Source organism: Colletotrichum aenigma, assembly GCF_013390185.1.
Source record: "Colletotrichum aenigma strain Cg56 chromosome Unknown KSG_Cg56_contig08, whole genome shotgun sequence".
Lineage (NCBI taxonomy): Eukaryota > Fungi > Ascomycota > Sordariomycetes > Glomerellales > Glomerellaceae > Colletotrichum > Colletotrichum aenigma.
In genome coordinates this window covers 1,412,844-1,437,482 of record NW_023500914.1, presented here as the reverse complement: position 1 = coordinate 1,437,482, position 24,639 = coordinate 1,412,844, and the positions used below count along the sequence as shown (strand labels likewise).

Below are 24,639 nucleotides of genomic sequence, written 5' to 3'. Positions count from 1 at the left end.
CGTGCGAAGAGTAGAAGACGGGAAAAAGGCCCGTGAATTAAGGTAAGGTCGGTATGGTACGGTCGGTAGGTCGAGTAGGTGAATGAGGGAGTGTGTGGGTTTGTAGGTATTCGTGTCGTCGTATCGTTGGGACGTCGGAGCGTCGAAGATGGGTCTAAGGTGGTGAGAGAGTGACGGAGTGGGAGAGAAAAGAAAAAGGATTGGCGGATAGGCCGTGACAATGAGCGAAGCAGCGGAAAAGAGACGACCAGAGATGGAGTTTCTTGTCTTGCCTGGAGTTCCTTTTTTCGAGACGGACCACCAGGACAGGCGAAAAAGCAACCTCCACTGACTAGAGGTTGGCGAGGCCAGGCCAGGCCAGGGAAGGGAAGCCGGGTGGGAAAAGCATAAGGCAGAGCCGGGGGGGGGGGCACCTCACAACACTGAAGGACGCAGTAAGGGGGGCGATGGATGTGCCTGGGTATATCCGTGCTTTGTGCATGCACAACCACCCAGACGGGACTAGCGGTGCTGCCTCGACAAGTAGCTGCCGCCTGTCATCACTAACAGGACTCTGCGTGGCTGACAATATATTAATGATAGCAGCTGCGCTCAGGCCCACTCTGAAACGGCAATGGCCGCCTGTTTATGCACAGCGGCTGCTGTTGTGCCAGCCAATTTTGATTGCAATTGCCGCATTGGGGGCCCCAGGTTTAAATTGCTACAGCAGCACAGCAGCCAACGGGACGCCGCGCCCGTGACGGCTGCAATGCCGGGGTGACGAGATTTCTGGGACGATGGAACCGTTCAGGCACCATTGCGACCTTCAACTGTCTGCGCGCGAGCGACGAGCGACCTGAGCGCTGCGACGCCAAACCTGCACCTGAGAATTGAGATTGGGATGCCCCGCACGGGCCAGTCTTCTTCTAGCCTCGAAGTATGTCGATGGCGTTCGTTCGTTCTTTGACATGTTCTTCGCGGTCCTCGGAATGAAGGCTGTTTTGTTTTGGTCGATGTTGACATTGAATCACATGGCTCAAGACGCGTCTTGCCCCTCTTTGGAGAGCCGCTGAGGCTGCTGCAACGTCGTCGAGGGTCCGCCGCGATCTACCCGGAATCCCGGGTTAGACCTCGCTCATAAGACGCTGCCAACAACCCGTGTAACAGGGAAATGCTTGAACCACTCTTTCCAGACGCAATCACTCGATTTGCTGACAGATACACGCGGGAAACACTGAGACTCTGCATTGCCGCTTCTGCGACGTCGATGAAATCCATTCATGCCGAAATTGCTTAACGCTAAACCACCGCGAATTTCGTCTGGTATTTACACATCTTGCATCGCTGTCGAAACATGGGTCATCCCATCAGCGAAAACACTTGCATATGCCATCTCCCGATGCCGACACGAACCGCACGTCTCGACATCTGAACCAGGCTTACAAGTCCCAAAGCATAGACAGAAGGTTGCGAACACGGGATGTTCCTGAATGTAACACCGTTAGCCGGTCTCTCTATTGGCTGCCTCAGATCGCATCCATCACGGCAATCTTTCGTCTGAAGGAGTACGTGTGATTGATATGAGAGCTTACTGGTCGCGCGCAGTTTTGGGACCTTGGTCTCACATTCATTGCTGGATTCAACCATCTTCATCTCGTAGGCGTAACTCCACCTGTCGGTCTGCTTCGTAAACTCCCTCAAGAGACGCCGCCACCAAAGACAATACTGGCGTAATGATGATCATGATGACTTCGCCGAGCGATACGGGCTCCACATCGTTAAGAGCCGCAACGGCACAAAGCGTGTTTGCCAGGCCGAAGAGAAACTCAACTGCTCGACATACACCAGGTTGCAGTAGATATGGCTGATATGCCATTTTGTCGCTGGATCTCCATGATGGAAATCTTAGGCGGTCTATCGTGACTTTTAACAAGAGTGATTCCAAAGACTTCAACAACTTCGGAGGTCAGCATTCAGCCATGTATACGAATAAGTCCGGGATGGCCAATGGTATGTAGCTTTGCTGACCACGGCCACCAGCACTGCCAGCCAGTTGTTACTGCTGTGCGTTTGCCACGTTTTCAAAGGCGTCTCTGGCAATACAATATCACTTGACGAGACCGCGAGGATTGAATCGTGAATCTCGAGTATTCACCGGTTTCGACTCGGAGCATGGGTGATGATGATAATCGAAGTCTGGCTTAGTAGAGTATCCTTCTTAGACCACAGGACCTCTTTACTCGCATACCATGCACCAAAGCCACACAGAATGAGGTAATGCCCACCTCACCCACCATTGGCCAATCACCTCCCTCCCTTCACCCGGCCAATCGTTTCTCCCGAATTTCAACATTGGAATCCCGTCTCGAAGCTCCGAAATCATACGACAGCCGAACCTCACCTCTCACAACCACACCCAATCCCACCACCAAACGCCCGCGCAACACCGCAACAATGGCCTCCTTCGTCGCCCGCCGCACCTTCTCTACCTCCCTCCGCCGCTTCGCCGACGACCACGCCAAGCAGCAGCTCACCCAGGAGTCCAAGCGCAACCCCGAGCTCTACGTGCGTGATATCTCCCACCCAGCCCCAAAAAGACCCAGTTTCTCCAAATCCCGAAATAAAGCCTTACATCACGATGCCTCCCTCTCCGCGACCACAACCGCAACGCCGCCCGCCGAACACCCATAGTTCATTATTTCGCCCTTCAGATTGCGGAGACGGACATGATATGGCATTTTGGGTCGATTGGCGTGCGGGGGACGGGGAAAACGACGTAAAATGGAAGCTAATCGAATTTTCTACGACAGATCCTCGGTGCTGTCATGGCTGCCGCGCTCGGCGGTGCTGGTCTCTACTTCGGTAACCTCACCCCAACCCATTTCGCAATTTTCCGCAATCCCGCTGACCCTCGACCGCAGGCCGCACCCCCACCACCTCCACCTCCGAGAGCGCCGTCCTGAAGGCCGGTATGCCCTGGGAGACCGACTCCGAGGGCAAGTACAAGTACCATCCCGGCGGCAACCCCAACAACGAGCCCAAGGACGCTCCCAGCGCCGTCAACACCGTCATCATCCCCGACGTCACTCTCCCCAAGGTACGTTTTTCCATGCTGGCGAGGAATTAATGAATCCCGTGAGGAGGATGGTCATTTGTCGTGCGGAGGCAGGCTGCAAGATCGGCCCCGCGGATGACGGATACTTCGAGATTCGAATCAAGGACATCTCCAGGCTGACTCTTGTTTTCTACAGGAGTTGCACGACAAGTACAACAAGTGGGGCAAGGACGGTTACTAAAGAATTTAATGATACCGGCAGCGTAGACGAAGAAGACACGGGCATTCGCGCAAGCTGTGCAACGGACGGAAGGTGTGGTTTTCATGTGTAGATAGGGAGAATTCAGAATTTTTGCTACAATTTTCTTGTTTACCCTACAGAATGGCTTTACGTTCACTCTCAACTACGCAGTTTCTCTCTCATCTAAACATGAGTCAAGACTCAAATGACTGTCCTGGAAATCTCCCGCCCTCACTCGAAGAAATTGGTATCAGATTTTCAACAGCATGCAATTAAGTCAGGTGGCATGTATTGATACTCCCACGAACAAGCCCCTCCAGAGGTGATGCTCCAACTCCCCAAAACACCTCACATCACAGCCTACGCCTACGCCAAGTCCTTGACGACTCCCCCATTTTACACCACACCCGCCCGCCCCGCTCTCTCTACGAAGCAAGCTGCTCAATCTCATCACCAGTGAACCCGAACAGATACAGCAGATCCAACAGGCTCTCGCTGTTCAGCCGCGTGTCGGCCTCCATCTGCACCATCGGCTTCGCGTTCCACGCCACGCCGAGCCCCGCCGCGCCCATCATCAGCAGGTCGTTCGCCCCGTCGCCGACCGCCACGACCTGCGACAGATCAATCCCCTCCTTACCCGCAATCTCCACGAGGAGGTCGCGCTTGCGCTCCTTCCCGACAATCAGCCCCTTCACCTCGCCCGTCAGCGCGCCCGTCGCCTCGTCCACGACAACCTCGTTCGCGTGCGCGTGGTCGATGCCGAGCTCTCCCGCAAGCCAGGCCGTCAGCGGCAGAAATCCGCCCGAGAGGACCGCGGTCTTGACGCCGAGACGCTTCAGCGCCTTGATCAGCGCGGGCACGCCGCGGGTGACGTCCAACACAGGGCGCAGGGTCTCGAAGAAGGAGGCGGGCACGCCCTTGAGAAGCTGCACGCGCTCGCGGAAGGCGGCGTCGAACTCGAGCTCGCCGAGCATGGCGCGGTGGGTGATGTCGGCGACCTTCTCGGCGATGCCGTCGGCGGGCGCGTGGGCGGCGAGCAGGTCGATGACCTCCTGGGTGATGAGGGTGGAGTCCATGTCGAAGACGACGAGGCGCGGGTGGCGGCGCCAGAGGGAGTCGGGCTGGAGGGCGACGTCGACGCCCCACTCGCGCTCGAAGCGGTAGATGAGCTCGTGGCGGCGCAGGTCGGTGAGGGAGAGGTAGCTGCGGCAGGGGGCCGGGTCGAGGGTGAGCTCGACAACGCGCGGGGTCGGCTGGGTGTCGAGGCAGCGGTGGGAGGAGGTGTAGTCGGAGCCGTCGTGGCCGGCGGGCAGCGGGAAGGTGGACATGAGGTGCAGGAAGGAGGAGACGCACATGGGCGAGATGTAGGAGCCGTAGAGGTGGTCGAGCTTCTCGGGCTCCGAGGCGGGCGGCTCGAGGGGGAAGGAGTCCGGGTTCTGGGTGGGCGCGAAGTTGGCCGGGATGGACTCCTTGGTGCTGCCGGCGTCGGAGGATGAGGCCGGAGCGGCGGCGGCGGCGGCGGCGGGCGGGGCGGATGCTGCGGCTGCTGCTGCTACGCCGGCGCCGGTGGGAGAGGCATGCTTGCCGTTCGGTTTATAGAACAGGGTCGCAATGAGGCGGTCGGAGCGCGGCTTGCCGGCGGCGGGGGCGCAGTTGGGGTGGGAGTAGGTGTGGTTCAGGCCGCTGTCGACGATGGTCGGGGGGTTCTCCTCGGAGGGGACGCCATTGAAGGCTACGAAATTCTTGCCGGGGGAGTGGCTGTGCCTGGGCGGCGAGGCGAGGGAGGTGTTGCTCAGGTCCTCGACGACGGTGTCGATGCCGAAGCGGCTTTCCGGGTGCTGGGGCGGCCGGTACTGCTGGTGCTCGCGCAGGAAGGAGCTGCTCCTCATGGACGAGGTGAGCTGCGGTCGGGGTGAGGTTGTGGACTTGGCGGGGCTTGCGTCGGCCATGGCGGAGACGATTTTGTCCTTTTTTTCCTTTTTTTTTCCCGTCGTCTTGTAAAAAAAAAACCACCACACGCCGGAAGGCGGGGTTGGTGATGGAGGGGTTTGGGGAGTCGGGAGGGAAAAAAAGGCGATGCAACGGGCGACCAACCAAGCTGCAGCGATAAGAGCTGAGCAGCAACGGACGAGCTTGAGGTGAAGAGGGAGGGAGGGAAGGAGGATGAGAGGAGGGGAATGGGACGGCGGCGCGGGGGGGAGAGAGAGAGAGAGAAAGAGGGAAGCTCGGAGGGGGAGCTGAGCTGGGCTGAGCTGGGCGTTGCTCGTGAAAGAGGCAGAAAGCTAGAATGAAATTCACAGCGAACCGCGTCGACTCATGTTTCGAAGGTAAAACAGAGACCACCGCGTGGTTGGACGACAGGACGGGACAGAGAGCAAACCAACAATAGCAGTAATTAACAGTGGCAGCAGCAGCAGCAGCAGCAGTAACAGTCACAGCCGCCGCGTGGGAGAGACCTAGAGAGGAGAAGGCTGGCTGGCAGACAAGGCACACACACACTGTGAGGATGAACTGTGTGTGTTCAGCCCCCGCCTCTCCGTCACTGGTCCGGAGCCGAAGCTGGGATCCGCCAACGCCGTGCGCCGTGGTCATCCCCGGCGTCTCATTGGCCGAGGCAGCGCCCGTGGATGATGTGCGTTGGCGCGACGGTGGACTCTGCGCATCACGTGGTGGCCCCGACGAAATTTTTGACACGGCCGGGAGAGGGCTAACGTCAGGTACGGATGGCACGGTGAGAGGCCGCATTACATCACCTCCGGCCAGGGGTGGTGGTGGTGGTTCCGTCAATCTTTTCTCTCCCCTATCCGTTGCGGGTGGTGGGTGCGCAAGGACACTAACGGTGAGTGCGAGTTGAGTGAAAGTTGTCGGTGAGTGTCAGTTCAAGGTGAGGCGACTTCTCTTTTTGCAACGGTCGACGGAGGTAAGGCCCCGGTGACACTCGTCCGCTGTCAGCCTGGGATCAGCGCTGCGGTGCACCTCGATGCCCTCCCATGCTTTAGCCTCGTCCGAATGTGCCGGCGCCAGTCGTCATTCGTCAACATCATTCAGTCGTCAGTGGATGGATGATTCCCTGGTGGCAGCCCTATCGCCTGCTTTATCGCCCCCTAGTACATACGGAACCGCGTACGGAACCTAGCTGGGCTGTCACCGTCACTTGGGCTCGGGCCAGCTTACCTCAGACACTCTTGCTAGTGGTCTGTGGTCTTGTTTAGTCAGACGCTTCCAACTTGTAAGTTGTTTGTCATCCCGTCACCGCAGGAGCCGATGACTGATCATGGCTGAGCAGCGACAGGCGGACACCGCAACAGCCCAGGAGGCTTGGAGACAACGGTCTCCGCTGATAGCGGACGGAGTCAAGCGGGAATAAGACGCACGATCGAGGAGTACAGCCATCCGTTGTAGATGACTGATTACGATATGTCCTGCGCTGCTGATGGGGGGTTTTGTTCTCCTCTTCGCCGCATCCGCCATCGGCCTTTGACTCTCGGAAGTTTGATGTTGGTGATGGGGCTCTGCCAGATTGATGAGCTGGCAGTGGCGCCTGAGAGTCTGAGAGTCTGACTGGTGATGATGGATCAAACTCAGCCCTGCAGGAGTTGGCCAAGTGGCCTACGGGCTTTGCTCTCATTCTCACAATGGAGATGGTTCAGCTCCTCCAAGAAGGATACATCAACTCGTTCCCAAGCGGGAGCTTAAATCATCCGAGTAAACCCCCTGAAGGAGGAGTCTTCTTGCTCGCCGCCATAACCGCCCATACAGCCCGCCATCTCCTTTTAAAGGCCGTGGCCTCAAGCGGTGAGCATCCTCGGACGAAGTCGGCACCGCGAAGGAAGCCCTCGGAGCGGTGATAAAACGAAACGAATCTCACGTCGAAACCCGATTGTGGATATGCCAGGCATTTTTTTCAACGGGCGGGTTCAGGTTGCCATGGATAATAGCCCCTGGGCATCGGGGCGTTGGCAGGTGGGATGCAATGTGATGGATGGACCATGATCATGGGGGAGGTTTGTTGGCAATGGATTGCGTGCGCGCGCCCAAAGTCCGGCGCGGGATGGATGAATGGGCCTCAGACGCCGGATCACCATGTCACAGTCCCACCGACGGCCGGCCGACTGCCGTGCCGCCCCGAGACTAGAAACAATGGAAACGAAGCCTCAAGCCACCGAGTGCCGTAACACCCACTAGTGGCCAAGCCGACTAGTGGCCCGCGCGGAATCACGTCTTCTCGCATCATCATGGCGAATCCGCACCGGTGTCTCTCGTGGAACGAAGGCCCCCGTTTCGTTTTTGGTCGCTGAACCTCCAGGCAGTCCCAGATCATCGTCGAATTTCGGGGCTTCTTCTCACAAATACAAGCAGACCGGACACGGCCCCAATGTTATACTCACCCAAATTGCGGCTTCCGGCTGCCGGGAACCGGGCCAGAGGCAAATCTTTTGCAAAGAAAATCTACTCCGGCACCCGGGGCGATGGCGCAATTGCGGGATGTCCACGGTACGGAGGATCCCCTGCCTCGCGCGGCCAATCACGTCTCGCCGCCCTCATCACGAAAGGTTTAGCGTCGATGTCGTGATTGCTCCCAGACCACGCCTCGTCGTAGGAGAGTTGCAAAATATTCCTCAAGCGCCTGGCTCTCAATGCAAGCTTCCACTTGCCAGCTATTGCGCAATACCTGGGCAGGCTCCAGCGTGCGGGTGCCCATCTGCACTCCTCTATCGGCCTTTGGTTCGTTCGATCGTGCTAGAAGGGCGTACTTGGTGAAAAATCAAATTAGTAATGTTGCTTGATGATGCCCTGTGCCCGGAAAATGATGCTCCTCCCGCCCCCTTCCCGCCGTGTAAGTCTCCCTCCTGGTCCTCCGAGCCCGTTCCTCATAAAACAGTCTCTCGCCTTCCTTCTTTCTCTCTGATCCAAATCTGATCTCACTTCACCCCAGACTAGCATCTTGCGTCATTTGCTTTTCGGTTCATCTCTTTCATCTCTTTCGACAAGAGCCGTCCTCAGCGAATATACCCCGGGTTTTCAACAACACACCCTCCTCACACAGCAACACTCACCATATAACCCCGGGCTCTCATCACCTCAGCAGCAGGAACCCCTCCTCCTCACCCAACCCTTCTGCCCTCTTTCACATCCAAACAGCACCTTCAACATGTCGTCCGCTGTTGAAGCTGCCACCGCGACGTCCTCCGTGGCGTCGTCCCCCAGACTCAACGCCGTCGAGGCCGCCAAGCTGGACCAGCAGGAGGTCGAGTCCGGGTACGGCTCCGCCACCGACGCCTCGTCGACGTCGTCCTCCATCGCAGCCATGCCGCTCATCTCCCTCACCCAGCCCCACCTCAAGCACCTCAACGACCAGCTCGAGGACATGCACCCCATCGACATCCTGCGCTTCTGCCGCGTCATGTTCCCCAACCTCTTCCAGTCCACCGCCTTCGGCCTCACCGGCCTCGTCACCCTCGACATGCTCTCCAAGATCCAGAAGGAGAACCCCGCCGCCGCCAACGTCGACCTCATCTTCCTCGACACCCTCTACCACTTCTCCGAGACCCACGCCCTCGTCGACCGCATCCAGCAGCGCTACCCCAACGTCAAGCTGCACGTCTTCAAGCCCTTCGGCGTCGACACCACCGCCCAGTTCGAGGCCATGTACGGCGCCCGCCTCTACGAGACCGAGGCCGAGATGTACGACTGGATCGCCAAGGTCGAGCCCCTGCAGCGCGCGTACCAGGAGCTCGGCGTCGCCGCCGTGCTGACCGGCCGCCGCCGCTCCCAGGGCGGCGCGCGCGACAAGATCCCCATCATCGAGGTCGACGACGAGCGCGGCGTCGTCAAGATCAACCCGCTCGTCAAGTGGTCCTTCAAGCAGGTCCAGGACTACATCAAGACGCACAACGTGCCGTACAACGACCTGCTCGACCGCGGGTACAAGTCCGTCGGCGACTGGCATTCGACGGTGCCCGTCAAGGAGGGCGAGGACGAGCGCGCCGGCCGCTGGAAGGGCCAGCAGAAGACCGAGTGCGGCATCCACAACAAGAAGTCGCGCTACGCGCAGTACCTCGAGGAGATGGAGCGCAAGGCCGTCGAGGCCAAGAAGGCGGCGCCGTCGTCGTCGGCCGAGGCTGAGAAGGCGGGTCAAGCTGCCATCGCGCCTGTTGTCAAGGCGGAGAAGGAGGAGCAGGCCGTCGCGTCGCTGTGAGCGTCATGTCTTTTGACGTGAGCGATTTTCTTTTAACTTATAATGACCTGTACATATGATGGCATGACGGCGTTGAGATTTCGGGAGCATAACTAAAAAGGGAAACGGCACGGGACAGCATGCGGGCGTTCCGGATGATGGGGGTTTTCAAAGTCATAGAACCATGATTGTATCTCGCGCGTATCGCGGATACCACCCCAGATCCTATCAGATTAGATGGGAAAATATGAAATAAGATAAAGAATCCATGAAGACGCCTTGTTGCTCTGAACGTGAAAGTGAAGTGTGAGATGTGTGGGTGTGATGTGCGGCTCCTCCATCCTGCGTCCCGCTGAGACCCCGCATCCGGGACAAAAGTGGGCACGGGTGACCACGGCTCATAAGATGCTAACAGTCTTGCTCGTAAAACACACCAAAGCATGTTAGTTCACTGACGTCCCTTGCCAAAAAGCTTATTTCGGCATCCACGCAAACCTGCTCGTGACCTCCTTCCTAATCTTGCAGTGTCATTGGATGCGAGTGCGGAAGGATCCATCGTTGCACAAGATATCCATCCATCCTCCTAAGACCTTGGAATGAGGTGGTTTGCAGATTGAACCGGTGTCGATCGGGTATCACGAATCATTGGTAGTTTGACCTTTGAAGCGGTTGGTCAACGCAGCTGCATATGTTAGTTGGCTTCCAACGGTCTATTGTTGAATATTAAGGTTGATTGGAACGTTTTCATCGGCGCAATCTTGTCTGTGGCTGCTCGTCAGCCATATAGCCACGCGAAAGTCTGCCCGTGAGAAGCCCGTTGAGAAAGATAACGCAATACATACTAGTTGAGAGGTTAGAATAAGCCGGGTTCTTGAGCAGGATATAACATCAGGACTTGCGTTTGGGGTCTCCTTGTCTAATGGAATCGTGTTGAAGGCAAATATTCCTAACATGAGGGCGATGGGAACAATAAATACTGCAATGAGCAGCTGTTGCGACTTTGTCAATGGCCGTTGGAGGTAATCAGGCGAGTGATTGGTATCGAAGTTATTCCCTTTTCAACAGGTTTGAAACCTACTCGGTCCGGGCATAGCGCATCGCGCATCGCTAAGCCTTCTGCCAGATGAGCAATAAAGTCACCCAGCGAACTTAATGGGCCGACAAGCTCTTGTCTCTGATATTCAGATTGATACTGTACCAGCTATCACACAACACACCGCAACTTGTTATATCATGGCTGTCACGTCATAATAATACTTTTCTACTAGTGTTGCTGCCACCGGGTACGGCGAAGCTCTCATGCAAGGGTCCATCATGACTTGACAGCCGTGTGTCCCGGCGATCCGCGGGCCTCAAACCCGTCCAAAGCAGGATTAGAGCCTCTGAACCTGTGCTCATGATGCCAGTGTAAGTGCAGCATGATTTGTCGTGGGAACGTTGTTGATGTTATGACTTTTGAATGATGGTGTTGTTTCAGACAGGCTTTGATCGAATTGTGGTCGAAAATTCACAACACCTCACAAAGCTGTTGTAGAGTGAAACGGAAGTTCTTTTCGACCGTATCTTGCATCAAAATAGGCGACCAGACTCAAAAATTATTCGCTCGACATCGTGGACTGCCATCCGCTACCGTTTCTGGCTCGAAGCATGTGTAAGCTCACAGTCAGCCTCGGATGATTCAAGTCGCGTTCTCATTCCAGTTCAAAAGCAAACGTATAACAAATTAACAACTCAATCTATATGAATTGAATTAAACCGCTCATACTAAAGAATCCCGGCTGCTCGGTGCCTCAAAACTAATCAAGCACAGCTTCATATCCAAATAACCAGGTCACGACCCCTGGGAGAGTAAGACTTTATATTAAAGCCGCAACACATGCACCGCGAGATAGCCTGATTTCTCCAAGCTATCGTCTGCTCTATCGGTTCCCGGGATGTAACATCGGGGGGTAGCACAGCGCGTTGAAAAGAGGCTTGGTGCCGGCTCGCAAGCCGACAGGGGGCCGTGTATCCATTCACCGACTCACACGGTGCATGTACCTTCCGCAAACCACCACACACAATTTTCGCCAGTCTCCAGGAACCTCACTTACACGGCCGAAAACAAGGTACGACGCCCAACAACAACCCAGAATCCAGCGATTTGACAGGAACAAGTCTCCCGTCCACCCAAATTAGACCGTCCGGGTGCTGTCCCCGTGACTGCCGCACCCCGCATAGACAAACACACACACGCATACAGTCACAACCACTCACTACCACGGCAGGCACAAATAATGGCACCACAGCAGCAGGCTCAACTACCCTCTCCGCCCGCGGCCTTCACGGCGCGCAAGCACAAGATCCTGCAGCAGCTGAGCGTTCCCGACGCGGAGTACACCGACGCCTCGCCCAAGGGGTCCGTGGACGTGGGCATCCGCGAGCTGATTGGCGAGCTCAACGCCCTGAATGGCTTTGTTACGACGAGCAGCTGCGCGGGGCGGGTGAGTGTCTTCCTCGAGGGGAAGAGGAAGGAGTCTTCGTCTGCACAGGTGCTCAATGGTGAAGGTGGTGATGCCAAGGAGGATGAGCACGACGACGCTGCTGGTGCTGCGCTGGCGACGATAGCTGGGCCCGGCGGGAAGGGCGGCGGTGGCACGTGGTTGTATGTATCGCATGATCCGCTCCCTGGGCCGCATGATGAGGACGACAGGCTGCTGAGGCTGCTTGGTCTCGTGGTTGAAGCCGAAGGGAGGAGGGTTGGAGCCGGAGAGGCGGGAAGCACTCAGTCTGGGCGAAGGAGACGGCGGCTTATACACTTCAAGTTTGAGCCTATGGTATGTTTGACACCATTCACTCGCATGCACCCTCATACAGCTCCCAATGCTTCAATACTACCTGCTTGCAGCTGGACTAACCACCCCTTCAGATCCTCCACGTCCTCACAGCATCCCCATCCCACGCCCAGCTCCTCCTCAAATGCGCCCTCGCAGCCGGCTTCCGCGAGAGCGGCGCCCTAAACCTGCTGCCCGCCGCGCCATCCGTCGACGACCAGCAGCCCTCGGTGACCCCCATCGTGGGCGTCCGGACAATGGGTCTCGGCCTCGAGTCCCTCGTCGGCTACGTCGACGACTCCAACGACACCCGCCACTGCACCGTCTCGGCGGACTACCTCCGCACGCTCGTGGACATCGCCAACGAGCGCTTCGTCGAGAACGCGGCGCGGATCGCGAGGTTCCGCGCCGCGCTGCAGGACGCCGCGGCGGGACCGCCCGCGAGGCTGGGCGAGGGCGGCGCCGAGTGGGAGGATGCGGCCGTCAGGAGGGAGCGCAAGAGGGCGGAGGGGTTGAGGCGGAAGGAGGAGAAGATGCTCGCTGCTAGGGAGAAGGAGACGCAGCAGGCCTCTGAGAGTGTGGTAGAGGAGGATGTTGTAGATCTGCCGGAATACCAACTTCATGGGCTGTGATGATGTGACCACGAATTCATTTCGCCATCTATAAACTCTCTCTTTTTTATCTTTGCCGTCGCAAAATGTGTTGTACACCTCACCATCTGCCTGCCTCCTCCCATCTACTGGCGTCTTCCTTCCCCGATCCATCACAGAAAAACTGAAAACGCAAGATACAAAGATGGATTATCAGGGATAGGACAGACCACCCACCACCACCGTCACCAGTCCCTTATAGCATAAAAACCGCCTCTCCTTTTTTTTTTACGAGATGACCTTCTCAACCCAGCCCTTCTCCAACCTCTTCACCTCCTCCTTGAACGCCTCCACCTCCTTCCAGCAGTCGAGCGGCCGGCGGTCGTTCTCGCGCAGACACCGCACCACCTCGCCGCGCGCCTTCTCCACGCCCTCGGGCAGCGCGCGCACCTGCTTGCGCTCCGTCAGCTTCGCGCGCAGCGCCTCGACCTCCTGCTTCACGCTGTCGTGGCTGCGCTGACCCTCGGGCGCCGCGGCGGTCTCTTCCGAGGCGATCTTGTCGTGCGCGAGGCGGAGCGCCTCGGACTCCTTGGCCCGCAGGCGCTTCAGCTCCTCGGCGACGCGGCGCTGGATCTGGAGCTCCGTGAGCTGGGCGCGGGAGACATCGGTCTGTGGATTGGGTGTTCAGGTTAGCTTGGAAGTGCTGAGGGGGGTGTTTGGAGGGGCTTTTTTGAAATCGCGCAGGGAAGAGTGTTGAGGCGGCCGGCATAGAAACGGAGCTCGGAGGAGAGATGTTTGGTGTCCTGGCAGGTGACGGGAGTAGTAGAAGTTGACTTACCTCTGGGCTGGACTGCAGCTGCTCGACGAGGTCGTGCGAGATGCCCGAGGGCGCTGGGCTGCGGGCGCGGGTTAGCTGGGTTTGTTTCCTTGCACCGACGAGCAGATCGGTTCGGGCAATGGATTGGGAGGGCACTTACGCCTTCCACAGGTGTGGCGGCGTGTTGGAGGACGGCTTGGACTCGCTGGCACCCATGATTGCGGCCTCAATGGCTTGGGGGAGGTGACTTTGATATTGTTTGGCGGGCCGTGATGGTATGGAAATTTCCGGAGCCGTGAGCAAAGCGCCCAGGCCAGGTCCCGTCGTCGAGCTGGCACAGCTCCGATGGGCCGGCGGTTGTTTGGCGCACGTGACGGCTGCGGCAATGGTGGCCTTAATCAGCATGACTTATGTCATCAGACGTGCCAGGGCTTAGTCATTTTGAGTACCTGAGGAAGACAGCTGGCAGAGCACGTCACCTGCCAGCTGGCTAGGATCTGCCCTCCACAGCTTCTGAACAACCTTCTGGAAGCCTTTTTTGATAGCGAGCACTAATAATTCTCAGACTTGCTGCCCGCTCAGAAGGGTCCCACGTCCGTCGGTGACCCCCGCGCACTCCCACCACCCGCCTCTTATTCAACGCACTTCATCACCCTCATCTTGTTTCAAGGATCGCGGGCGACTTGAGAATTGGCGGAGATATGGGAGGGTCTCTATACATCGCAACTCGCAAGGTCTACGCGGTCTGCCTCGGCTGTGCCAGATTTTGACAGGACGGTTATCTCGGTGAGACTGATTTTTCACGAAGAGAACCTGGGAAGGATTGCACTTGCACCAAGCGAGAGGTTCGCACCGAGATGTATTCTTCGGGCCTCTCCAAGCGAACTGTCTCAATAAACACCCATTTCTCCCCGAAGGAAGGCCAAGCATCAGCATGGGATGTTGCCAAGAAGACGACAATATCGAAAAACAAGATGGCGGCTCAGCAAGGTCTTAAACCCAGCCAGTCGCAAGACACCCAAGAGGCGGCAGAGAAATGAACAGACCCCCAATGCTTAAACAGAGGACTCGGCGGGAAATCTCACGAAGAGGCCGCATATCTCGGCTTCATCTGCACGTGTTTGGCAGGCAGGACAGCCCGCTGGACCTGGACGGCGAGATAGATGGTGCTAATGCATGCCATGCCACGCCCGCCTACGCTCACCTGAAGCGGACGGGGCACCAGCAATATCATTGAAACGGCTGGCCACCGAACAAGCAAATGACTTCATGGATCGCGCACGCTGCAGCACGCCCACCTTTTCGCCCGCCCAGGCTGGCCCCGGCCAGGACCCAGGGCGGCTCGCTTCTGGCCCTCTCTGTCTTTCTCGGTCCCAGGCGTTGTGGTTGCCGCGGCCACTATGGACGACCCAGCCAGGCGGTTTGCGAACTTGCAAAGGGAAGAAGGGCCCCACGATGGCCCGCGATGGGAAGGGCAGAAAAGGCTCTTTTCGGAACTCGTCTCCGAGGACTGCGGGCAGGGAGGGCCGGGTTGGGCTCATTTGTTTGCGACGGCGCTTGACGAGGGACTCCCCCGCTGGGAAGAAGCACAGGGCCCCTCGTCGGGGCGCACGGCTGCACCGTCACATCCCGCAATTTGTCTGCGGCCGAGGCCAGCAGCACTTTCGCTCAAAGAGGGCTGTTCTGTCCGCTGCGAAAAGTCAAGTACAGTTCGCGGGCAGGTGGTCACGATATGAAGGAACGGCCATCAGCCGCGGTGGTAGGGAACGACCCTTGTCGGCAGACCGCTCCGCCCTTGGTGGTGGTGGGGGCCGGATCTCTCACTTCTCTGGGTTTTTGCGAATCGTGTCCCTTTTCAGATGCGGGTTCCTCAATTTTGGCGTTATCTTCAGTATTGCGACCGTTCGGAGTGTTGCGAGGACAGGGGTTCGATCTGATATCGATGGGGTTGTTGGTGTTCTAACCCAGACAGCAGCTTTGACTTTTGACAGATCAGACAGGCCACACGGACGTCTGCGAACTGCAAGAGTGGCAGGTGCTGCACTTGCAAAAAGTTACCCATTAGTTGCGAGTTTAAAATTCGCCCAGGGGCAGCGGGCGGCTCGACACCAACAGGATGATCTGTAGATTGTTCGATTCTGATCCCTCGGCGGCAGGGAAGGCGCGTCAGCGTTAGCGATGGTGATGGGAAATGCCCAGATGCGGTATATGAAAGACGCCGAGTGAGCAGAGATGAGATGAGTGGGCGGCATTGACCGACGGGATGTCGTCAGATGGCGTCAAATGAATGCCACGGCTCAATCGGCCGAGAAGCATGGCACAGCATTATGGCTGAGACGGGTCCGTTGATTGAATTGTGAGGGGCTGCTTCACATGCTGCGGGAGTCTGACGGACGACTGGTTCTCCCAACTGTCAAAGAATTTTCGTCATCCCCCCTCCCCCAAGGGTTACCGTATCCCTCGGAGCTGTCACTTGAGCCCATCTTAATGACACCTTGGAACCGAACGTCAGTTGCCGTGTTTTCCAGCTTGCTGTTCCACGGATGGGAAGGATCGAGCAAAAGATGGGTACGCAGCGATATCTGCGCATCTTATGGCGCCCCGTAAGGAATGCGGTGCACGACGTCCGTGTCACCGGTTCCCACACGCACCACCGGAATTCGGGAGCCCTTCTTCTTCCAGACGGGAAACAGGACCGCACTACGCAGGATCGAGCGTAGTGTCGTCTCGTGTACGCGTTGCAGCCGGAGTGCGACTGGGTACGGATATCTTGGTCGGATCTTAGGGCACGCAACGTTGGGCCTCGTGGCGCCCGGCGCAACGGTTTCCTTCTGTCTCTGGACGGGGGGCGGACGAATGATGGAAACAATCGAACGACCCTACCCCGAGATCTTTCCCTTTCACCCCCAAAAGGGGACTCGGGCGAGAAACGGATGGACTGAGAAGCCAACTGGTCTGTGATGTCTCTCGCTTCGGAATAATCGGCTGTCTAGACTGGCCGATTCAAGTGGTCATGGGCCAACAATGGGGTTTCGAATGACTGCACGGGGTGAACAAACGCAACGGTCTGGACGGGTGCCGCCCAGCCAATTGTTGGCATGCCGCTCCAGTCATTTGGGCGTGCTCCAGGGCGGCTGGGCAGTGGATGAGAGGCCCAGAGAGGCCCAGAAAATCGACCGAGAAAAAAACCAGCAAGTCCTCGGTGACCCCTTGAGGTTGTGCAAGTTGGTCATCATTTCCATGCCATGTGCAGAAAGAAGCATGGCATGTCGGGTTCAGGTTCAGGATCACCCATCCCCACCGAACGAACAGAGGTGCGAGCAAAGGATTGGCTACTCGTCTTGGCTTTCTTGGTGTTCTCGGGTTGGCACCTGGCCATTGGCTCTGCGCGACCGAAGCGACCGCTCCCCCGTCCCTGTTCATCCGGTCTTTCCCCCTGTCATTTGCTGGCAGGCCGCAGTCCCCCTGGGTGAACCCGCCAGACAGCGCTGTCAGTTGTCAAGCCCTCTCGCCTTTGGCTCGCCCGTGGTCCAGTCAGCGCGCCGCACACCGCGAGCTGACGCAGGGGACGGAGTCAGGAACGGCGCAGTTCTGACCAGTCGAAGGCCCCAGGGGCCAAGACGATGGCGAACAGCCCGGCAAACACTGGACCATTCAGACTGCGCGTTTGGCCAGGGAACGCGGCCAGGTGAAATCGGCCAGCAGCAAGCCACAGATGCAGTCCGCCAGAGCCAGTCAACCCGAGAAATGCCAACCAGTCAGCTGTTTCGTGTTCCTGATTTTCGCCAAGCACGCAGTGGTTCTCGTGCATCCTGCAGTGCTTGCTCAGGATGCCAATTCATCTTCGGTTTCCTTCCCAGTTGTGGACGACTGCTGACGGGAAGGGGCCCTGTCTCTGATCATCCGATTGAGCCGTGCCGGCGCGAGACCATTCGTCACGGAGGATTCAACGGCGCAGAATAGAGACATCCGATCCCTTCTTCATTCCAGCCAGTCGTCCGATTTGGCAAACAGTCAGCACTCAGACATCCGGTTAGAGTTTGTCCTACTTTGCAAGATACGACGACGACACAGCGGCCTTCGCTTCCCGGAAGAACAATTAAGGTGTAGAGAGGCGAGGGAAGCGAATGAAAATCATGGTAATCAGCAAACCCAAGCAGCCAGGGGAGACCCCTCCACAGCCTCAGCGAACGGTGACATTGGATCTTGGTGATTGGCAACAAGGGATCGCCGCTCGCTGTGTACCTGCCCATGGATTTTCATAGTACAACCCATACACCTAATAATGAAGAGGTACAGGATGTACGTATCCCCTGTCAGTGCCATCCCTGCCTGTCCGGCCCTACCCTGTTGGCAACCCCTCCTTTCCTCGCCCACTCGGGTCTTGGGCAAAGTGCTGGGCCTCCCACTTTGGCGGTTGCTCGTTGGACCGCGGACTTGCTTTGCTTGACCTGGCTCTGGGTTTTCTCTTTTCTTGCTTGCCTGCTCCATCTCATATCTCCGCCAGGGGCATCTGTTGGCACTGGCGTGAGCAGGAGCCGATGCGTGGGCCGATGAGCAAGGCGCAGTGATTCCATTCCAGCTCACTGAGGCGCGGGATTGGGTTAGACTGACGGCGAGATGGGCAGATGTTCTCGCGGCATCCCTGGGAGGAGCGTCCTTTTCGGGCTGTTGGCAGCCAGAAAGACAGGCGCGTCTGAATATGCATGCTACAGGTGAACACGCCTCAGTGTCATTGGGCTTGTTCGTATCTGGAAGTAGCACAGGAAGTACAAGCTGGAATAGCCGCGCCGAGGACGAATAGGGGTACATGGCTGGCGCGCCGCGTATGTACGGCAACGCAGGTACCTAGCGGCGCTGCCAATGCCCTGCCAATGCCCTGCCTAGCCTTATCTTTGCGTAGCGCAGACCGAAGACGTGCTGCTTCTTGACGACGGGATGGAAGGATGGGAAGAGAAAGGTGGACGGATACTTGCCGAGCCAGCTGAGCCAGGCAGGGCACCGATGTATCTTTCTCCCGGAGACGCCTGTCAAGAACAATTCGTAGGCTGCGAATAGATGGCCCAGGCGATCCAGTCATTCCCGTTCGTCCCTTGCACGCCACCCATCAGGGGGAATGCACCCTGCCCTCACCCTTGACGGCCCTCCCAGCTAGCCAGCAGCAGCATGCAGTCCAGGCCCCCAAAAGAGCAGACCCAGTGAGGGTCCCTCGAAGGAGACTTGCAGAGGAACTAAGAGGAGCCTCTCGGCGGCGCTACCGTGGGCCCCCCGGCCTCCTCACGGCACGTACATGGCATACCTAGAGAGATAGAGAGAGAGAAAGATGTGAAGGGAAACGCCTCTCATAAAAGTACCACGGCAGCCTCTCTCCACGGCCCGGCGTGGACCACATCCCAACCACTCTCTGTTTCTCTTTTTCCCTTCCCTCGAGGATCGTCACTGCTGACCTATTTTTTTGTGAGACCCCGTTTGCTGGAATTCGACTATTCTTTCTTATTCGAACACTTCTTTGAAAGAAAAGAGGCTGGACAGTTTTATTGCTTGCGAGAAAGAGACGGTTTCTGGAGACCATATCTTGTTTTTGAGGAGACGCCACTGCAACGAAGAACAACGCACACAACCACACACGCCCGGGGCATCGAGAAGAAAAACAAGGCCTGGACTGGACTGGACTTGACTGGCAGATACATTCATACGGATTGGCACTGCTTGTGTTGATTCACCTTGCGGTCATTTGCACTATTCGTAGTGTACCAAGAAAAACACAGCCCTCTCCGCCCTCCCGTCGGCCCTTCCACAGGTCGCTCAGGTTCCTTCCCCCCTTTAAAAATACGGAAACAACGGCCGTGGCCCCGACCGACCCTGCCTCGACCGCCGACCCCCCGACCTCGCCCAGGAACTTACACACCACTGCCACTGGGCGCACCCGCACCCGCACCGCCGCCAATCGCGCCTTCCTTCACCACCTCCCGTCAACCTCGTCTCTCTGTCTTTTTTCCGCAACCCACGCCCGGTTCGACCACTTTCGCGATATTTTCGCTTCGCTCATTTCAACCGTCTCGTGAGATTCACTAGCTGAATCCACCACGCGACACTTCTGAACCAGCTTGTTCTCGGGTTTTTCATCTCGAGATCCACAGCTCGTTCCTTCCCTTCGCTAGCAACAGCTCCGTCAGAGGCGGTCTACACTCGTTTTCTTCCCACTCACTCCCTCTTCAAGACATCACCAACGCCACAACACCAGTCTGAAAAAGAAAATCAAACGGTCCAACGGCTCGCCTTGTTCCAGTCCATTCGTCATCCCGCAAATCGAAAAAAAGGGCTTTGTCATTTTTTTTTTTTTTCTGATTCCCATAGGAGAAGGATACCCTCATTCCTTCCCTCTCATTCACTCACCTTGTCTGTGTGGTTCCCCACATCACAACACACACGAGGATACCGGCTTCTAGATCCCGAAAAGGACGCGGCACGAGACCCTGCGAAGCAAGTCAGCCAAGAGACGCACAAATATATTGACGTCGCTTCCGTTCCTTCCCCCAATACGTCAATCGCCAAAGCCACTGAGCCCATCATCAGCTCAGTCAGTCAAAGCTCGCCTTCCGCCTCCTTGCTCGGCCAGATTCAGATCGTCCTAGCCTTGTTGGGATCGCCATCACTCCCACCGCAGCCAACCTTCCAGCGTGGAGTGAAGGAAAACAGATCAGCACGAGGATCTCAAGCCTAGCTGCAGCTCTCTATCGCCCGACCCAAAATCCCGACAGAGACGTGCCCAGCACGACCACCTACGCACTCACCACCATCGCATCCTCTCACTCCGGGGTTGGTCGTATTCCTTGGTCACCCCAAACGACACCTGCGCCGACTCACTGCACGTCATATTCGACACACTGTGCCGGTACTTTCAAAGGCCTCACTGCTTTGGAACAGGCTTGCTGTCATCCCGGTCCACCCTTTGTCACTGGGTTGTATCACCACCACACAATGACATTGTGCCTCGACCTCAACCCCCAATAACAGTACGCCGCCTTCTCTCTCTTTAGAGCTTTGCCGGACGGTTCTAGCAAACCTGCCTTTTTCCTACGTTGCGGCAACCTTGCAACAGAAAAGCCTGGACCTGGACTTTGACAGCCATCCCTGACCGATCCAGCCCACTCTATTCGGGAACGACGACAAATACCCCTTCTCTTAACCACATTGACTTTGAGAGTCATCAGCAAACGACAGAAAATCAGATCAAATGGATATGCACCGGCGCAGGATCGCCGGCTTGGTGGCGGATATGATCCCCACAGCGGCACTCGTCGAGCGCTCCGGCTCGACGGAGAGCACCGATGCGGCTGAGGCTTCCTCAACCATCTCCCCCTACCACTCTAACCTCGCTGGTGTCAACCAGCCCGTCAACATGCTGTTCAAGGACACGCTCTGGCTGACATTTGGCGGCATGGCCGTCATCGTCCTCGTCATCACGATCAGCCGCATCCTTTGGGCTCAGCTCCGTCACGTCAACGCCATGAACGTCGACGGTGACAGACAACACTACTGGAAGACGACCCAATGGAGCTGGATGCCCAGCATGAAGAAGCATCTCATGTACGCCCCTCTCTGGAACAAGCGTCACAACAAGGAGATCAAGCTGTCCACCATCGGCATCGGAACCCTGCCCTCGCGCATGCACGCCTTCATCCTCTTCATCTACATCGCCAGCAACATGGTCTACATGTTCTTCCTTAACTGGGAGAACAAGAATATGTACTCCTTCTGCGCCGAGCTCCGTGGTCGTTCCGGAACCCTCTCCGTCGTCAACATGGTCCCGCTAATCATCCTCGCCGGCCGCAACAACCCTTTGATCGGCATGCTGCACGTCAGCTTCGACACTTACAACCTTCTCCACCGATGGGTTGGCCGCATGTCCGTCATCGAGGCCATTCTCCACACCATCTCCTGGATGATTGTCCAGGTTGCCGACAGCGGATGGGAGGGCGTTTGGTATAGAATGTCGAATGAGCTCTTCATCGGATCCGGTATGGCTGGCACTATCGCCCTGACGGTCATCATGATCCTCTCAATCTCTCCGGTCCGCCACGCCTTCTACGAGATCTTCCTCAACGTTCACATCATCCTCGCCTTCTTCATCTTCCTGATGACCTACATCCACTGCGCCGTCGCCGGTCTTCCTGGTGGCCTCCCCCAGCTCCCCTGGATGATTGCCATCTTCATCCTCTGGTTCCTCGAGCGCATGGCCCGTATCGTCCGCGTCGCCTACATGAACTGGTCCGACCGCGGTGTTTCCGACGCCATCGTCGAGCCCTGCCCCGGAGAGACCACCCGCGTCACCATCAACCTCCCTCGCTACGTTGACGTCAAGCCCGGCACCCACTGCTACCTGCGCTTCAAGGACATCCGCCCCTGGGACTGCCACCCCTTCTCCGTCGCCTGGGTCGAGCACATTCCCGACCGCAATTCCCTTCACCTCGACGAGGAGAAGGCCTGCCTCACCCATATCGACAAGAAGCGCCACACGACCTCCGTCTCCTTCATCATCGGCGCCCACAGTGGTTTCACCCGCGACCTGTACAACGTCGCCAGCCAGAGCGGCCAGACCGCCATCCGTATGAGAGCCTGCCTCGAGGGCCCCTACGCAGGCCACCACTCCCTGAACTCATACGGCCACGCCGTCCTCTTCGCTGGCGCCACGGGCATCACCCACCAGATGTCCTACCTGAAGCCCCTCATCGACGGCTACAACAACGGCAGCGTCGCCACCCGCCGCATCACCCTCGTCTGGATCGTCCGCGACTACGAGGCCCTCGAGTGGGTCCGCCCCTGGATGGACACCGTCCTCCGCCTTCCCAACCGCAAGGACATCCTGCGCATCCACCTCTACATCACCCGCCCTCAGAACCCGCAGCAGATTGTCTCCGCCTCGACGACGGTCCAGATGTTCCCCGGCCGCCCCAACATCCCCCAAATCATGGAGCGCGAGGTTAGGGAGCAGATGGGCGCCATGTGCGTGACCATCTGCGGCCCGGGTGCGCTCGCTGACGATGTGCGCTCCGCGGTAAGAGGGGTCCAGGACCACGGCACGGTGGTCGATTTCGTCGAGGAGAGCTTCACGTGGTAATACACTCTCCATCCATCTCCGAGCAGAAACGAATTCATCTTTGGGCGTCAACGGTACCAAGCGACTTCATTTTATTCCACGCAAAGGAAAGGGACGAACGACAAAAAAGCGGCGGGGATTCTTCTTTTGAATGTTTGGTGGTTTTCTTGCGACTTCTGTTTTTCCGACATGGGTGACGATGGTTACACCTCACGGCCGCTGCGTCTCTTGTCATAATGGGCTCGTCTCCTAAACTTCTTGTGTTGTACATATTTCTCATACCAACGCTTTTTCCTGGCATCGGGGTTGGTTATCCTCTCGGGATGGGTTGGATGAGTGGAGGATTTTGGTCTCTCTCGGACTTGGAAACTTCCACGCATCTCGTTTCTCGATGATGGGCCTTTCCCCGCATCTCTCTCTTGTTTCTGGCTTTCCCCTCCCTTCGTGGAGAGGTAAAAGCCTAGTTGTCTAATTGTTGGAACGTATATATCCCCCCCACTACAGCAGACACCAGCATCAAAAAGTACATCTCGTCCACATCGGGCATCTTTGAGATGTAATGTGCTTGGTTGTACATAGCACCTGCTCAAGAAGATAGAGTATAGACTAAACGTCTAAAAATCGGATTTCAAACAAACCTCTTTTAGTACTTCTCTTGCTGGTGATACATGTGATGTTTGTGCTTCCAATTGCTTGTGATGTTTGGTTATATGTGATGGCTGGCCCCCGGACTGGGTTGGATGACTCTTAAAGCGTCGAATTGTTGAGATATGGCTGGCGGATGTGGGTATGAGGGACGGGCCAAGGCTGAGACATGTGGGAGTGACTCATTTCCTCCGGGTCAACGGCGGTGGTTGCTTGCGGCGGCTTAGATGGAGAAGGTGATGAGTGTCTGTCTCTCTTCTGGTGATCGTCTCGCCGGGGGTATATGCACAGGAGCCGAGGTAAGGGGAGGATGATCTTGGAGTGTGGGGTGATAGAAGGGGAGGGTATAGAGAGTGGCATGCGAGGCTGAAGACGGCGGAGGGATGGTGGGTGAGTCACTGCTGAGATGCCCCCCGGATGGAGCTCAGGGGTTCTAGATGTCGCGGCAGTTCCCCTGTTAGCTTGACCGTGGTTAGCTACAGCTTGAGGTGACTCTTGCTCGATGCCGAAAGGAATTGCAGTCCATGTTTTGAAGAGAACCGGAGGAAGGCCCGTTGGTCGAGGAGACGGGCTTTCCCAGGGCCGTATAGAGAACGGAGGGACGGGTCTCATTCAGGGCATTGGCACGTTGAATCGACAAAGGTCAAATCCTAGCTCGCATCAAGTCGGCTTAACGACGAGCATGTCGTCAAAATTGAGCTCCACGAGACGGCAATCGACCGGAGTCACACTCAAGGCTCTCCTGCCGGGGTAGACATGCAAGGGCTCGACATGAGCGGTTCAAATACGCCCTTTGCGATTGGAAGAAGAAACGACACGGAGCATGCTGATCAGCCTCCAAGTATCATCCATCGTGGGGAAAACCGCGGTGAAGCAGCGTGGCTTGGAGGCAGACCGATGGATGACTGACGTCTGTCGTCCGCAACAGAGGCCCCACGACGTAGCGAAGCTATCCGGCCGGTCATCGGGGCTTGGAGCAGGGATGGCGGGGTCCACCGCCGACGGTTCCGGGCTGCTGATAAGTCGGCCGTGGGGTGGTTGATACCGGAAAAGTTCGACGGGCCCACGAGCCGATGTTCGGACGCCCATCGGACGGGTATTGTCGGCATATTGGCAGATGTCTGGCCCATGGTCGTGCTCCATTGTCGACGTTGACGATGAGAATGGCTTCGTTTGCTGGGAGTGGACTGCGAAGGGAGTTCATGTGACTAAGCTGTTCAC

General features: G+C 57.3%; 6 protein-coding genes across 6 annotated transcripts; 4 read left to right on the top strand and 2 right to left on the bottom strand.

Moving 5' to 3' along the window:
* Nucleotides 1-2,433: 2,433 nt before the first annotated feature.
* CGCA056_v011914 (Uncharacterized protein) lies at nucleotides 2,434-3,275 on the top strand (the record flags this gene model as incomplete). The annotated part of the gene is made up of 4 exons (XM_037327158.1): nucleotides 2,434-2,544; nucleotides 2,790-2,841; nucleotides 2,901-3,076; nucleotides 3,231-3,275. 4 exons carry the CDS (start codon nucleotides 2,434-2,436, stop codon nucleotides 3,273-3,275), a joined length of 384 nt encoding a protein of 127 aa, XP_037173838.1.
* Nucleotides 3,276-3,700: 425 nt separating this feature from the next.
* On the bottom strand, nucleotides 3,701-5,224 carry SER2 (Phosphoserine phosphatase; the record flags this gene model as incomplete). Its single annotated transcript, XM_037327157.1, has 1 exon — nucleotides 3,701-5,224. The coding sequence occupies one exon, from the start codon at nucleotides 5,222-5,224 to the stop codon at nucleotides 3,701-3,703; it is 1,524 nt and encodes a 507-aa protein (XP_037173839.1).
* A 3,203-nt stretch (nucleotides 5,225-8,427) lies between these two features.
* sA (Phosphoadenosine phosphosulfate reductase) lies at nucleotides 8,428-9,474 on the top strand (the record flags this gene model as incomplete). Its single annotated transcript, XM_037327156.1, has 1 exon — nucleotides 8,428-9,474. The coding sequence occupies one exon, from the start codon at nucleotides 8,428-8,430 to the stop codon at nucleotides 9,472-9,474; it is 1,047 nt and encodes a 348-aa protein (XP_037173840.1).
* A 2,255-nt stretch (nucleotides 9,475-11,729) lies between these two features.
* Nucleotides 11,730-12,898, top strand: tyw3 (tRNA wybutosine-synthesizing protein 3; the record flags this gene model as incomplete). The annotated part of the gene is made up of 2 exons (XM_037327155.1): nucleotides 11,730-12,269; nucleotides 12,362-12,898. The coding sequence occupies 2 exons, from the start codon at nucleotides 11,730-11,732 to the stop codon at nucleotides 12,896-12,898; spliced, it is 1,077 nt and encodes a 358-aa protein (XP_037173841.1).
* Nucleotides 12,899-13,144: 246 nt separating this feature from the next.
* CGCA056_v011910 (MICOS complex subunit mic19) lies at nucleotides 13,145-13,889 on the bottom strand (the record flags this gene model as incomplete). Its single annotated transcript, XM_037327154.1, has 3 exons — nucleotides 13,145-13,525; nucleotides 13,695-13,752; nucleotides 13,834-13,889. The coding sequence occupies 3 exons, from the start codon at nucleotides 13,887-13,889 to the stop codon at nucleotides 13,145-13,147; spliced, it is 495 nt and encodes a 164-aa protein (XP_037173709.1).
* A 7,021-nt stretch (nucleotides 13,890-20,910) lies between these two features.
* Nucleotides 20,911-22,794, top strand: FRE3-0 (Ferric reductase transmembrane component 3; the record flags this gene model as incomplete). The annotated part of the gene is made up of 1 exon (XM_037327153.1): nucleotides 20,911-22,794. One exon carries the CDS (start codon nucleotides 20,911-20,913, stop codon nucleotides 22,792-22,794), a length of 1,884 nt encoding a protein of 627 aa, XP_037174460.1.
* Nucleotides 22,795-24,639: the final 1,845 nt, after the last annotated feature.